Source organism: Taudactylus pleione, unplaced genomic scaffold (assembly GCF_031769625.1).
Source record: "Taudactylus pleione unplaced genomic scaffold, aTauple2 ptg000667l, whole genome shotgun sequence".
In the NCBI taxonomy this organism is placed as follows: domain Eukaryota; kingdom Metazoa; phylum Chordata; class Amphibia; order Anura; family Myobatrachidae; genus Taudactylus; species Taudactylus pleione.
The window spans coordinates 1,068,357-1,084,754 of NW_028285069.1; the positions used below are offsets into that span (position 1 = coordinate 1,068,357).

At 42.7% G+C, this 16,398-nt stretch overlaps 1 protein-coding gene across 1 annotated transcript in view; it reads left to right on the plus strand.

Annotated features, from left to right (window-relative positions):
- The window catches only part of MRE11 (MRE11 double strand break repair nuclease), a 266,838-nt gene that overhangs the window by 209,310 nt on the left and 41,130 nt on the right, over window positions 1–16,398 (plus strand). The window contains exons 17-18 of the mRNA XM_088455727.1: window positions 8,250–8,317; window positions 10,669–10,739. Of these exons, the coding sequence (XP_088311853.1) occupies window positions 8,250–8,317; window positions 10,669–10,739 (139 nt within the window). The remainder of the gene's footprint in view (window positions 1–8,249; window positions 8,318–10,668; window positions 10,740–16,398) is intronic.

The following is a 16,398-nucleotide window of genomic DNA, read 5'->3' on the forward strand; positions in this document are numbered from 1 at the left end:
TGTCATAATGAGATATACAGGAGGAATAAGAGACACCTGTCATAATGAGATATACAGGAGGAATAAGAGACACCTGTCATAATGAGATATACAACAGGAATAAGAGACACCTGTCATAATGAGATATACAACAGGAATAAGAGACACCTGTCATAATGAGATATACAGGAGGAATAAGAGACACCTGTCATAATGAGATATACAGGAGGAATAAGAGACACCTGTCATAATGAGATATACAACAGGAATAAGAGACACCTGTCATAATGAGATATACAACAGGAATAAGAGACACCTGTCATAATGAGATATACAACAGGAATAAGAAACACCTGTCATAATGAGATATACAACAGGAATAAGAGACACCTGTCATAATGAGATATACAACAGGAATAAGAGACACCTGTCATAATGAGATATACAGGAGGAATAAGAGACACCTGTCATAATGAGATATACAGGAGGAATAAGAGACACCTGTCATAATGAGATATACAACAGGAATAAGAGACACCTGTCATAATGAGATATACAACAGGAATAAGAGACACCTGTCATAATGAGATATACAGGAGGAATAAGAGACACCTGTCATAATGAGATATACAACAGGAATAAGAGACACCTGTCATAATGAGATATACAACAGGAATAAGAGACACCTGTCATAATGAGATATACAGGAGGAATAAGAGACACCTGTCATAATGAGATATACAACAGGAATAAGAGACACCTGTCATAATGAGATATACAGGAGGAATAAGAGACACCTGTCATAATGAGATATACAGGAGGAATAAGAGACACCTGTCATAATGAGATATACAGGAGGAATAAGAGACACCTGTCATAATGAAATATACAGGAGGAATAAGAGACACCTGTCATAATGAGATATACAGGAGGAATAAGAGACACCTGTCATAATGAGATATACAACAGGAATAAGAGACACCTGTCATAATGAGATATACAACAGGAATAAGAGACACCTGTCATAATGAGATATACAGGAGGAATAAGAGACACCTGTCATAATGAGATATACAGGAGGAATAAGAGACACCTGTCATAATGAGATATACAACAGGAATAAGAGACACCTGTCATAATGAGATATACAACAGGAATAAGAGACACCTGTCATAATGAGATATACAACAGGAATAAGAGACACCTGTCATAATGAGATATACAACAGGAATAAGAAACACCTGTCATAATGAGATATACAGGAGGAATAAGAGACACCTGTCATAATGAGATATACAACAGGAATAAGAGACACCTGTCATAATGAGATATACAGGAGGAATAAGAGACACCTGTCATAATGAGATATACAGGAGGAATAAGAGACACCTGTCATAATGAGATATACAGGAGGAATAAGAGACACCTGTCATAATGAGATATACAGGAGGAATAAGAGACACCTGTCATAATGAGATATACAACAGGAATAAGAGACACCTGTCATAATGAGATATACAACAGGAATAAGAGACACCTGTCATAATGAGATATACAGGAGGAATAAGAGACACCTGTCATAATGAGATATACAGGAGGAATAAGAGACATCTGTCATAATGAGATATACAACAGGAATAAGAGACACCTGTCATAATGAGATATACAACAGGAATAAGAAACACCTGTCATAATGAGATATACAGGAGGAATAAGAGACACCTGTCATAATGAGATATACAACAGGAATAAGAGACACCTGTCATAATGAGATATACAACAGGAATAAGAGACACCTGTCATAATGAGATATACAGGAGGAATAAGAGACACCTTTCATAATGAGATATACAGGAGGAATAAGAGACACCTGTCATAATGAGATATACAGGAGGAATAAGAGACACCTGTCATAATGAGATATACAGGAGGAATAAGAGACACCTGTCATAATGAGATATACAGGAGGAATAAGAGACACCTGTCATAATGAGATATACAACAGGAATAAGAGACACCTGTCATAATGAGATATACAACAGGAATAAGAGACACCTGTCATAATGAGATATACAGGAGGAATAAGAGACACCTGTCATAATGAGATATACAGGAGGAATAAGAGACACCTGTCATAATGAGATATACAACAGGAATAAGAGACACCTGTCATAATGAGATATACAACAGGAATAAGAGACACCTGTCATAATGAGATATACAACAGGAATAAGAGACACCTGTCATAATGAGATATACAGGAGGAATAAGAAACACCTGTCATAATGAGATATACAGGAGGAATAAGAGACACCTGTCATAATGAGATATACAACAGGAATAAGAGACACCTGTCATAATGAGATATACAACAGGAATACGAGACACCTGTCATAATGAGATATACAACAGGAATAAGAGACACCTGTCATAATGAGATATACAACAGGAATAAGAGACACCTGTCATAATGAGATATACAACAGGAATAAGAGACACCTGTCATAATGAGATATAAAGTCATTCGATCCGGCTGTGGTGGGGTGAGATGCGGCTGAGTGCGCCCCAATCACTCTATTATGTCGTTTCGCCATGTAAGCTGGCAGTGTCACTATGGAATAGACTCGAATAACGCCTTTCTTTTGTTAATGTTTTAAATACTGTAGAGTAATAAACATTATGATTCAGCGAGTTTACTTTTTCTCCCTCGTCTAGGTTTAGCACATTGACCCTAGCGCAGTGGTTCCCAAGCTTTTTCCAATCACGGCACTATAGAGTATCAGCATTTTCTCCACGGCACTCATGGGCCAAAAGTTTCTTATTGAGAAATTCAGCAAAATTTAAATGAGGTCAATTGTGCTAATATGTCATCCTTAGGTTCAGGTATGCGCTTGTTTTTGTCCACATATTATCTGATTGGCAGCCATTAGCACTGGTTTTGCCTATCACACTGACTAAAAATAATGTTACTTGGTACTGGACCACCAACCCGAGGCACTCTTGTAAGTGCCCTGAAGCACCCCAGGGTGCCACAGCACCCAGTTTGGGTATCACTGCCCTAGTGTGTATTTGTGTCCATACAGTAGGGAACATAGGGCTTGATTCAGACCCGCTCGCAAGCGGATCGATGGAGGCCCAGTGTGCACGCGAGCCCCGGAGCGACCGCGAAAAGCACTCGCTCCCGGACTCACTACAAAAGGGCCGGCTGTCGATGTTGTTCAACAGCTCGCTTCGTTTTGTAGGCGTGGCCGGGGGTGGCTTCACAAACGGAGGCGTTCCCAAGCGAACACCTGCCCTTTGTGGGCCCCACTGACATCACCAGTGATGTCAGTGGGAGAGCTTCCGGCTCTTTTAGAGCCAGAAGCTCTCAGGGGCTTGCGGCCACGAGACCCTACCACAAGGGTCTCGTCACAAGCCCGATGGTCGCGATGGTCTTGACCATCGCGACCATAATCCTGGCCGCTCGCAATAGCTGTGGGTGGTCACCCACAGCTATGCGAGCGGCCAGGAGGCCGCAAACAAAAAAAAACAGCGACCGCCCTGATTCAGAGCGAGCGCTCGCTTTTTGCGAGCGCCTCTGAATCAGGCCCATAGATTGTAAGCTCCACTGTGGCAGGGACTGAGGTAAATAAGCTTGCAAGCAGGGCCCTCTTACCTCTATGTCTGTTATTACCCTGTTTTGTTCTATAAATGTTTCCAATTGTAAAGCGCAACGGAATATGCTGCGCTATATAAGCAACTGGTAATAATAATAACTATTCTCTGTAAGCACTGCGGAATATGTGTGTGTTATATAAACAACTTCATTTGTAAATAAATAAATCATTAAATAAAATTGCCATATGACCTATGGCTGTCATTAATCCATCAGCAGTGACCCAGTGTTGCCTTATTATTAAAAATGTATGTTTCATGTTTGTAGAAATAAATGTCACACGTGACCATTGCAAGAGAACAGCGTATTTATAATCCAGAACAGACAACCGCTCCACCCAACGTGAATTTGTAACACAATTTATACTCCGCAGCCCACAGGCCATTTAAAAACTAATAACTAACGACCTGGTGCAAGTCTTCATATTTCATGGATATTATTTCTTTATTTCCCGCTAATTATCTATTTTTTTTTATGTAAACTTTTTCTGCTATTAAAATAGTGAGAACTGCAAGTAGTAACCGTTATCCAGCATATAAAGACTTTCATGGGGTCTCTCTATTTTTGTAAGACAATATAATGGTGCGTACACGCTGGGCGATTAAAGTGGACGACTGAACGATATTGTTATCCTTCAGTTGTTCACTTTATCGTCCATTTTTAAAATAAAAAAGATGAATGATAACGACGACGCACGTTCCCGCGGGTCGTTCGTCATTATCGTTCATCAAGTAAAAATGAAGGCCAACCTGACGATGTCGTCAGGTTGCTGCATGTTTAGGAATGGGGGAGAGAGCCCGGCGCTGAACGATATCGTTAATGATATCGTTCAGCGGGTGTGCTCAATGTCATGAACGATACTGAGCACATCCTGCCCCCGACACACTAGAAGATATCGCTCAGGGAGCATATCGTCTAGTGTGTACGCTCTTTATGTTTTGTTTGTTTTTTCAAAATAAGTGAGAAGTATCAATAGTCAAAAGATCATCTATTAAGGTAGATGCCACTTGCTATAAAAAAGGGGGTACAATTTCAATCAAGAAATCTATTTGAATTACTACTTTAAAATGGTTAACTATAAAATAACCGGTTTGCTCTATGTCAGTGGTTCTCAAACTCGGTCCTCAGGACCCCACACAGGTCACGTTTTCCAGGTCACCCAGCAGGTGCACAGGTGTACTCATTACTCACTGACACATTTTAAAAGATCCACAGGTGGAGCTAATTATTTCACTTGTGATTCTGTGAGGAGACCTGAAAAACATGCACTGTTTGGAGGACTGAGTTTGAGAACCTGTGGACTATGTCAACAAAAAAATAAACCTGCTGTAATTATTTTTCCCCTTTTCCCAGTGGTAGAAGCTGTCTTTTTGATACTGCTGAGTCTGTCTGTTAAGTTACACTAAAAGAAATGGCAGGAGATATAAAATGCATCAGCCAGATGCCTCTCAATTAGCGTTTATGTAATACTGAATTGCACATGTTCTCGTGCGCCTAAGTACATATCCAATCAAATACACGAACACAACAGTCTATACTGGGTTGAAAATATTCTTTACCTTTGTTCACGGTCCCTGAAAAACGCAGTAATTTATTGGATAGAGACGCACGCTGAGAATACAGTGTATATGTAATAGAGGTAATTAGAACTTTAGTTTGTCATGGCAACGTACTCTGCAGATGGGCAGTAATTGCCAGCAGATTACGTCTTGATGGACTGCAGTTTCATATTAAGACTGCGCTGTCTAAGCTTGCCGTATTCATTCGGCGTTACCAAACACAGCCCAGGATCGTCCTGCAAACCATCACTCCGGTGTTACATTCCCGCTCCAGGCTGACCCATCTCACGATATTATAATATTTTTCATAAGTATTACAGTAACCTTAAATGCAAATGCAGGTGTGTATAATGAGCAGGTTCATTTGAGAGAGGAAAATGTTTCTCTGTTACTGCATAATACGGCATAAGTGTAGGCCCAGCCATTGTAGTACTGACACATTCGCTGAGACCCTATAAAGTCACGTGGAGTTCTCTTCTCATGCCGACTAAATCACCCGGGCGATAGTGAACTTTTCTTAGTATTTAAGCTGCATATACACACAACGATTTTTTTAACGATTATTGTTAAACTATATCGTTTATCGATAATCGTTTGAAAAAATCGTTCACTTTCTGAGTCAAACAATGAACGATTATCGTTCATGCGCGTTCACGTTTTTAGTTCAGTCAGACTTGTCAACTCAACGATTTTCATTAAGGGAATATGCAAAAATCGTTTGTAGTTCCAAAAAATCGTTCATTACACTTTAAAAAATCTGACAGAAAATCGTTCATAAAATCGTTGGTAACAAATTCGTTGTGTGTGTATGAAGCTTTACAGTTAATAGAAATAGAATCGTAGGTCACTGATGTGCAACCTGTAGGATTTTTCTGCAAAGAAAAAAATTCTATTTGCATAAATAATCATGACTAAAGTAGCAGCCATTTTGTGCATGAGCCAATAATCGCTGGGAAAAAGTGACAGATCATGATGTCACTAGCTGCTAACTGACAGCATTCTCCTCGCCAGTATGGGTTCAGCCCAGAAAATGGCTGCCTCCACTGTAAGTGGCAGATTGGGCACTTCCAGTCCATATCTGAGTGTACTCACCAGACTGAAGCTATATTCAGACCAGACAGTATATACAAGTGATCAATTTGACAGATAATTTCATGTTTTAATGTAAAGATACCCACCTCTGCCCGTGTCTAATCTAAGAGTAACCCAAATCTGGCCACATACATGCCGCACATTTTTTTCAACTAAACTAGCTGTCTGGACTTGGCCCGCTGTGAGGCGCACAGGGCGAAGAAACTCCCTGTTTCATAGCATACAATGGAGGGCCCTGTCAGACGATGGTACATAGGCACATATGCTGTTAGGCATTTTAGTTGATCAAAATAGACAGCAATATGCAGGCATGTTCCAGCTTTAGTTTAAACTCAGTTTAGTACAGACATGGATGTCTCCTTTTTTATAATACAGGCATTATCCCAAAGCCATTTAACAACCTGATCTGCCATGTGACCCAGAAGCCACTTTGTTAATCGTCAGACGATCTGGTTGGTTGGCAATCAGGCTAAACAACTCCGTAACTCACTTTTTAAGTAACAACCAGTCATAGCAACCAATCAGGTTTCACTTTTCCTTCACAGTTTGTAAAAGGAAAGCTGATTAATAGTAGTAGTACATCACATTTGCACAAATTACACCATTTATTTTGGAGACTCTATCAGTGCTGTCTGCAGGGCTCTGTTTGTCCATAGAGCTCTATTGAAGTGTTATAGAAGTATTGCAGTGTTTGATGCTGCAGGGAAAATGAGCACAAGTGCTCTGAATAGTAATCTGTAAACTGACTCAGGTCATCTTGCTTCGGATAACCGGTATATGGCCCTCATTCAGAGGCGGTCGGAGGATGCAAGCGGTCGCTCAGAAATAGGGAGGATGCTTTCATCCTGACCGGCCGCCTCTGTTTCGGTCGTTAGGCTGTGGGTTAACACCCACAGCTCTAATGACCGCTAGGGTGATGGTCGCGATGGTCAAGGACCATCGCGACCATCGGGGCTTACGAGACCCTAGGGTAGGGTCTCACTTGTCGTAAGCCCCGGAGAGCTTCTGGCTCTGTCAGAGCCGGAAGCTCTCCACTGACATCACTAGTGATGTCAGTGGGGCCTCCCTCAAAGGGCAGGCGTCCCATGGGAACGCCTCCGTTTGGGCTGCCTCCCCCCCGGCCCGCCTTCCAAACGGGGCGAGCTGTCAATCAACATCGACAGCTCGCCCCCTTTGGAAAGAGACCCGCTACGACCACCGCTGTCGGTCGTAGCGGGTCTCACGCATGCGCACGAAGGAGCCGGCTCCCTCGTGCGCATGCGCACTAGACAAACATCGAGGCGGTCGTAGACCATACGGCCGCCTCTGAATAAAGCCCTATATGTGGTCTATGTAGATTAAAACAATCCCTTTAAACTAGCTTGTCAAGTTCTGTTGAGTGCAAGTAGAGTATATTTTGTCCTTTCCAACAATTTACACGTCACTGCACATTATTACTCAAAGTGACAAGTGCTGCTATGATGGAAATAAAATGAGTAATTCTTTGTATGCATGAGCTACGTTCCATCGTCATTTGTTCAATATTTAATTATTTTTTATTGTAATTAACTTTGTAGAATATTAATTGCATGCCACATATTGTAATCTAAATCTAGTTTCCATAAAACAACTCTACTCTGTAAGTGAAGTTGATGAATATTATGGGCCAAATGTAATTGGGTGAGAGTTTAGAAGTAAACTCTCTCACACTTTTTAAACTCGGCCAATGTACTAGAGTCCGAGAACAGGCAAACTCACGTATCTTTAGACTTAAAAAACTCTCATTCAGATGTTTTCCCATTTTGAAGATAAAACTCGACTAATGTGAGAGTTTATTGCTATTGTATATTTCCATTTATCTCAATTGTCACCCGATTACATTTGGCTCTATGCCTTATTGACATTCTATAAACCAATAGTATGGCCAGTGGTTTCCTAAAAGAGACTAACATTACAAACGCTCCATTTTTTGCCCCCAATTTTAGCATTTAAACCGTCATCGTCGGCAAGACAACCTTCCTCACGAACTGTGCCTGCCAAGAATTATTCAGAGGTAGGTCTCTTGTAGTTTGTGCTCTTATGGATAAAGTGTGTAACTGCGTTAACAATGGGGGCGTTTATAACCGCTGTCCTACAAGTAACCGTGCTGAAAAGGGAGGAGTTTTGTCCATATGAACTAATTGGATTCTGACTGTCATTTTTGTAGTACAGTTTGGAAATGGAAAGCAGTCATTTCATTAGTTGTCTTTATAGTTACCTGTGGAACTGTATTCTTAAGTGACCCAAAATAGGATGCGGTCAATATCCTCACTGATGGGATTCCGGCTGTCAAAATGCCTATGCCGGAATCCCGATGCTAGTCAGAATACCGGTGTCAGGATCCCGAAGGTAAGTACTGGGGTTAGGGGGAGGGTTAAGGTTAGGCACTATGAGGAAGGGTTAGGGTTAGGCACTGACGGGAGGTTTAAGGTGCAGGGAAGGGGAGGTTAGGTTTAGGCACAGGAGGTCAGGGTTAGGCACCGGGGAGAGAGGATTAAGGTAGGGAGGGGGGGTGGTTAGAATACCTACCGACAAGTGTCGGTATTCTAACCTTGTCGGGAATGCCGGCAACTAGCAATGATCACAAAGTCCTAAATTAATATGGGAAGCTCTGCTAAACCATTAATTATGATTAATGTTAACCCAAATTACATTAAAAACACTCCGAACACTCCATCATTCTGGATAATAGATCCTATACCTGTATTCACATGACAAGTTATACTTTAATTAAAGGAAAGAGAGGACCTTGCGCTTCAGGATAAGCGTGCAATGTACAGAGGAGCTGCTTCGAAAAAATGGAGATGTCCCTTGTATCAGGCTGGACCCCATGCATCAGACTTATATCCCATGTATGATGGTGGAACCCAGTGCATCATGCTAGAACCAGATGTGAGGGTGATGACGGGTCTGTAATCGCCATGTGAACTTTTACTTTGCTTTCATGGTCAATACTAAGGGGAAGAGAAACCACTAATCTGTAAAACAATGGTCTTGACTGGTTCATAAATGAAGTTATAAATGGATAAGAAAAGCCTCATGTACTGTATGGCAGTCCTCCGCTGGGTGTGCTCCTTCTGGCAACTCCAGTGTTACTTTAATGGCAGGCTTCTGGATTTCCAATATATGAGTTTCTGAGGACACAAGGAGAGATTACATACTGTACAGATATGACAGGTGTGGTTGTGTAACAGTAGATTAGAGCAGTTCGTCCTTATTATTTTAAACTCTGTCTGTTAAGCGGTTTTGTACTTTTTGTACTTTGGCACAACGCAGAGCTCATCCTGAAGAAGACTTTTTTTTACTCCTAAAGTTTATATCCTATATCAGCTTCTTAGTGATTTTATAGGCTGCACTGTTATTAATATTAGTTCTGCCCACTAATGACATTCTCCATTGTGTATAGGTGACCAGTAAAATTCCTGTGTGGCCACTTCTATGTTTCATTCACCCACCTATAAGACCCCCTGCCAGCCTGCAGTGCTGGAAACTCACCTGTTCATCAAAGCCTACCAGCCCTCCTCACAATTTTACTCTATGCCCTCCGTCCTCCCTCCTTATCTCTTCTCAGTTTAGCAACACTCCCCTAGACTGTAGGATCTCACAGGCAGGGCCCTCCACCCACTTGATTCCCACCTTGCACTATCCTGGTCTCCAGCGCACTCTCACTCCTCAGCTCTCATCCTGTCTGTCTGCCCTCCAAGGGAACTGGGTCACTGGGCCTGATTCAGCACGGATCGCAATTGCAACCGCGTACGCAGATTGGCTGATTGTTACGTACCGCGCATGCATGGCGATCGCACTGCAACTTACGCACGCAGACAGGAATCCATCGCAGGGTGAGTGACAGGCCGGGAGCGTCTGGGGGTGGTGACAGGGGAGTGGTTGCAGAAACGCAGGCGTGCCTGGTCGTTTGAACGCCGTTGCATAAATTAGCCACTGCGATTGCCTATGCAGCCTGAGTACTCACTGCGTGCGACGAGACTTTAAATTTCTGAGACAGGTCGGACCTGTAATTGTGCTTGGTGGGCCGATGTTCTCCGATGTTACCGATGTATACGGAGGACTGCGGTGGCAGACGTTAGCATATTTTACCGGAAGCATCGCGCCCGATTACGCTGCTATCAATTTGCGATCCGTGCTGAATCAGGCCCACTGTCCGATATTGCTATTATCTGTCACTCAGTTGTACACTATAGATATCTCGCTGTGTGATTTATTTTCCCCTTGTACTGTCCTTTTGAATTTATTGGATTATTTTTGTGTCTTACTGTAATTTCCCTGTACGGCGTTACATACACTTCGGGGAGCCATATAAATAAAGGAAAACCACAATCTCTAGCCATCTGTCTCTTTTGCTTTCAGGAAATTGAAGACAACGATTCCGATATAGAAGAAGTTTCCTTCTCCCCCGCACCTTCCAGTGTGAGCCGCAGGTACGACATGTACTATATGTAGCTCTAGATATGTAGAATAAATTTATATCTTGTCTGGCTTTTGTCAGACATTCTATAATAATTTATTGGGGACCTATACTGAGAACACTGATTGCTCAATACATAAGATGTCTCTGTCACTGCTTTCATGTGATCAGGTTTCATTTCAAGACCTATTAAACACCATGTCAGGAAACAGCCATATGGTTATGGCAGCCGTGCGTGATATGATGATTAGATAACATACTTCCCATTCCTCCATAAACCTGCTGTGGTGCAGATGTGTGTGCCTCACTGACCTCTCCACATAAAGCCCAGCAACCGCTATTATTTGTCTGATACATAAATTACGCAGGTGAACAGGCGGTTGCTGAAATCATGGCACCGTGCAGAGTGCAACGTTAACCAGTAATGTTTAGCCATTCTAGTGTAAGAATAAAATGTTATCTGTCTCATGTCTAATAAATGGTCTGTTAAATAGCTACTGCTTAATATTACCATGTCCGCATTCTGTCACTGTTCAAGAAAATGTACAGACGGCTATAAGGATCATTGGGCGCTGTTTCACATTAAGGTAAGGTACATTGGCCAAAAGATGGCAGTCCCTTTAATAGAGAGCAGTATTGTGCCGACAGCATTGGTTGCAGGGCAAATCCCTCCAGGGTACCCGAATTTAAAAAATTTATCTGGACACTGGCTTTTTATATATTCTACCTGAGGCAAATAATATAATATAACCAGAAGGGAGAGCATGAGCTAATTGAATTAATTTGTCTATATCAATACTTCAAGGGAGTGGGGTCTTCTCCCAAAAGATTTCCTTCAAGGTCCCAGATTCTACCTCCCAAAGTTCTTTAAAATGTTGGTCATGAAAAGCCAGGAGACACATAGCCAGGATGTATCTGTTTGTTCTTAGCTCAGTAGAGATTGTAGGATTGAGCTTTGTGATAGGAGGGGATGTAGTGATGATGCCAACAGTGAAAGTCGACATTCATGATGTCAACATGGTTAAAATGTCGCCATGCCAAACCCTGGATAATGAATATTGGCCCTCATTCAGAGCCGTACGCTCTGAGCAGAGCGCATGCTCTGAATGAGGGCTGCCCTCCATAATTCTGGAGCGTCCTCCTGGACGCTCGTATAGCTGTGGGTCACCACCCAACGCCTATACGAGCGTGCAGTTTGATGGCCGCGATGGTCGTGACCATCGCGACCATCGAAACTGCGAGCCGGAGCCTGCGGTTGAGGTTTTCAACCGCAAGGCCCGGAGTGATTTTGGCTCTATCAGAGCCAAAATCACTCCCACTGACATCACTAGTGATGTCAGTGGGCCGGCTTCTGACGGTAGGCGCTCCCTTGGGAACGCCCCCGTCAGGGAGGCACGCCCACCAAAGGGGGCGTGCTGTCAATCAACATCGCCCCCTTTGATCAGACACAACGAGCGAAGGACTTTCCTTCGCTCGTCGCATCTGGCGCATGCGCACGACGGAGCTCCCGCCGTCGTGCGCATGCGCAGTGCACAACATCGACCCACTTGCGAGCGGACAGCCGCTTGCGAGTGGGTCTGAATCAGGCCCATTGTCGTATGAAATCTGCTTCGCAAAAGATAGACATGGAAAACACTGTATCGGAATTATGATCATGTCAACATTACATCAGTGTCGACATGCTGAATTTTGACATGTACAACGTCGACATAATGACCATATTTTAGACCAAAAATACATCTTAGTAGAGAAACAACTAGGAAGCACCGTACGGTATGCCGGTGCTCAGGATCCCGGCGGTGAGAATCTCAACGCCGGCATCCGTCAGGGCTAGAATGCAGACATCTGCCAGTAAGTATCCTACCCCTAACCCTCCGTCCCCGCAGCCTAACCCTAACGACCCCCTCCCCCCCCATCCTAATTATAACCCTCCCTCCCCGCAGACTAAAGCTGACCACACACTAGACCAACTTTCATCCAACCATCCAACTAGTTGTCTGGTTGGAATGAAAATCTGGTAAGGAATGGAAGTAAATGATGATCAGCAATTTGATCCTAAATGCCAGAAAACAGATGAAAGTGGTCGTTTAGACAAGTTTGTTAAATGTTTGATCTAAACTATTTGTTCAAACAACAGTTTTTGTCCATTTTCCGGCGTTCGGGAGCAAATTGCTGATTGTCATTTGCTATCGTACCTTACCAGATTTTCATTCCAACCAATCAACTAGTTGGCTGGTTGGATGTACGTTGGTCTAGTGTGTGGCCAGCTTAACCCTAACCCTCCCCCTAGGGCCCTAGCAATACTTATTGTCGGGATGTCAGCAGTCGGGATGCCGGTGCCGGGATTCTGACTGGTGTCGGGATTTCGGCGACGGCATTCTGAGTGCCCGCATCCCGTCTCGCCGAGATTTGAACTACATCCCCCTACAAGACTGTGCTCCTTAATTTGATATGCGGCACTTCTATATCTTTCAGTGACTGAGTCTGAACCTGTATATGAAGTGCTACGATGCAGCGGCCGCAGCTTTTTTCCACGCCAAGTTCATTTGTGCTTCATATACGGACTCAGTCGCGCACAGATATACAAGTGCTGCATAACAAATTAATCAGTGCCGTCTCCTGGTGTGTTCTAGTCCCTTCATATTATAAGACAAATTTTCGGCAAAAAAGACTCCCGGCACTGGCCGTGTCGACTCACAAGTGCTTACATACGAAGTTCTATGATGCAGTTGTCGCAGCTTTTTCCACTTCAAGTTCTGTTGTGCTTCATTTACGGACTCAGCCGCGCACAGATATATACGAGTGCCGCATATCGAATTAATCAGTGCCGTCTCCTGGGGCATTCTAGTCCCATCATGTTGCAACTAAGATGCAGTTTTAGCAAAAAAGACGCCCGGCGCTGGCAGAGTTGCCCTGGACCTGGCGGCTCCCTCGCTCCAGGTATCTCGTGCCGTATGGCGTATTGAGGCTAGATGCTGGAGGACACATCTGTAAATCTCCCAACTTAATGAGGGAGACGAGGACCTGCTAGAATATCAGACTCCACACATCCTTTAAATCAGGGATGGGGAACCTCCTGCACACAGGCCATATAAGGCCCTCTGAATAATTTGGTCTGGCCTGCTGAGCATTTCTCTGCTAGTCTCATTTGGCTAGAGTGGCACACTGCAGCCAGAATCTATGCAGCAGTGCCACCTGGATCGTACTTATGGCCCTTCAGATGGTCAGAGCGTTGCTCTTACAGCTCCCTGGAGCATCCTCAGGATGCTCTGGGCATTGCTGTAATCACCGGCAATTATGGCCCTGCCATCGTGTGATGTCATGCAGAGGGGGCGTGGCCTGTACCAGACCCGCGAATAATGTTATATACATCAATATGGCCCTCTGCAGAAAAAAGGTTCCCACCTCTGCTTTAAATGAACAATAATGTTTATTTGTTACATAGATGGAAAAGAAAATCACTTATTATACATACTTAGTTATTCCACAGACGATTCATGGCTGTATGTTTCCTCTGACATCTAAGTAGTAATTCATGCACAGAATGCATATCACAGCTATATGTGGACAGGATGACTTACATCTCTGCTCTGGTCAGCACTCTACCATGTTACTTTATTATAGCAATCACAGGCAATTCAGCCTCTGGAATAATCTGTTTTCTTGAGTGATTTGCGAATGCAATCCAATAAAACACTGCAGGTTTTCAGACCTCGTATTCTGCCGGCTCTGCAAGCTCACCGCATCCACACCGAGCCCATCACGGCTTCGGCGAGTATACCTTACATCCCATTCTCTCTTGCTTGCCGCCATGTAATTGTATTATAGTCATGTACTGTATAAACGCTTCTGGGAATTATGCAGCTTAAATAATGAAAGACATGCGCTGAACAGGCTGATGAAATGACAGCGTTTATCTATGGAGAAGTGAGTTCCAGTGCGTGTCCTTTAAACGTAAATAACCCTGATGATGCATTCTATGTTCCCCATGTCGCGGATTAAATTAAATCAATGGCTAAAACCAAGTTTGTCTTATTAGTCCCCTCCATTTCTTTTTTTGCTGTTTTATGCTGATAAACAAAAATATTTAAATCTTAATTTATTTTTTAGAACAGTATTTTTTCCACTCTTATGCAGCAAAGCTATTTTATTGATAATAAAGTATTTAACCTTTCATAAGACAATTGGCGGTCACATTTGGGTATAGCCGTGATATCTAGAATGCCCTGTGTCCTCTAATGGTTTCAAAGAAATGGATTTAGTGTAAGGATAATAATCCTTTTTTCTTTTCTATGCCATTGGGGCACATAGGGGACTTGCAGATGTCCCAGAGCTGCTGGCTGTCAAGGGTAGGTACACAAGGGCATTTTCTCTCTCTCTCTCTCTCTCTCTCTCTCTCTCTCTCTCTCTCTCTCTCTATATATATATATATATATATAGATATAGATATATATATAGATATAGATATATATGTAAAACAAAAGGTGAAAACGTAGCACCTCATAGTGTAATAATTTTGTTAATGTCGATATTTAAAGAAAAATAATCAAATGCCCGTACCAGATTGGTTATATGCACATACATATAACCTAACACTCTTGGAACTCCGTATTAGGGTTCTTCCACTCTTTAACTGGCACCAATATCACATATGTTCAGAATTCAGAGGGAATATATAGAGAAAAGAAATATGCTCTCATGGTGTAGTATTAACACAATTTTATTACATACACCCCTCAAAATAAACCCCTGGATAAAATCACAATTACATTAAAAATTATTTCAGATTTGCTTATCTTAAGGGCCAATGCCCAGCTGGAGGAAAGTGCTGGCGTCACACGTCACCCCATCCTCAACGCGTTTCGTCTCTTACGCTCTCTAGGCTGGACTTCGTCAGGAGGATGTCACTAGGTGATCTTGTCTCCTATTTATACCCCTTAGATGTTAATTGGAATGACCATATGCGGTGTTTCCGGTGCCGCCATTATTAACTGTACTGCGCATGCGCGGGGACCACATCCCGCGATACTTTTCGGACGCCATTTTGAAAACTGGTGTGCAGCACCAGAAATAGCAGGTGCCACCATTTTAGATGTTGGCGCGTGTGAATCCACACCCGTCCTCGCATACGTTGGGACCGAAATCCCGCGATACTTTTCAGACGCCATTTTGGAAACTGGCTTGCAGCACTAAGAAACACGGGTGCCACCATTTTAGATATTGGCGCTTGTGGATATTACTAATCCACACCCGTCCTCGCTACATGCTTCCTATTATCCACTCAGCTCCGTTAGAGCTGTCCCGCATTCTCCTATTGTAATCCTATCGGCTTCATTTCGGGCAACTACCCGGTATTTGGACCTAAACAGAGTCATCTGACTATCTCCGGTGGCCATTTTCTAGTAGACATTATCATCATATTCCACCATTTTGGCATAGACTACATCTTATTAATACATATGTTATAGTATAAACACATATATTTCCGAGGTATATAGTTTTAGAGACAGTAATACTAGGGTTCTAAAATGAAATTACCAACTGAATCTATAAATAATCATAATACATTAAATACATTAAAAATGATAACACCTATATACATACACAATGTCACATATATAAAATATATATTCATAAAAATGACAATTAAAATTCCTCCATTAATATCACAT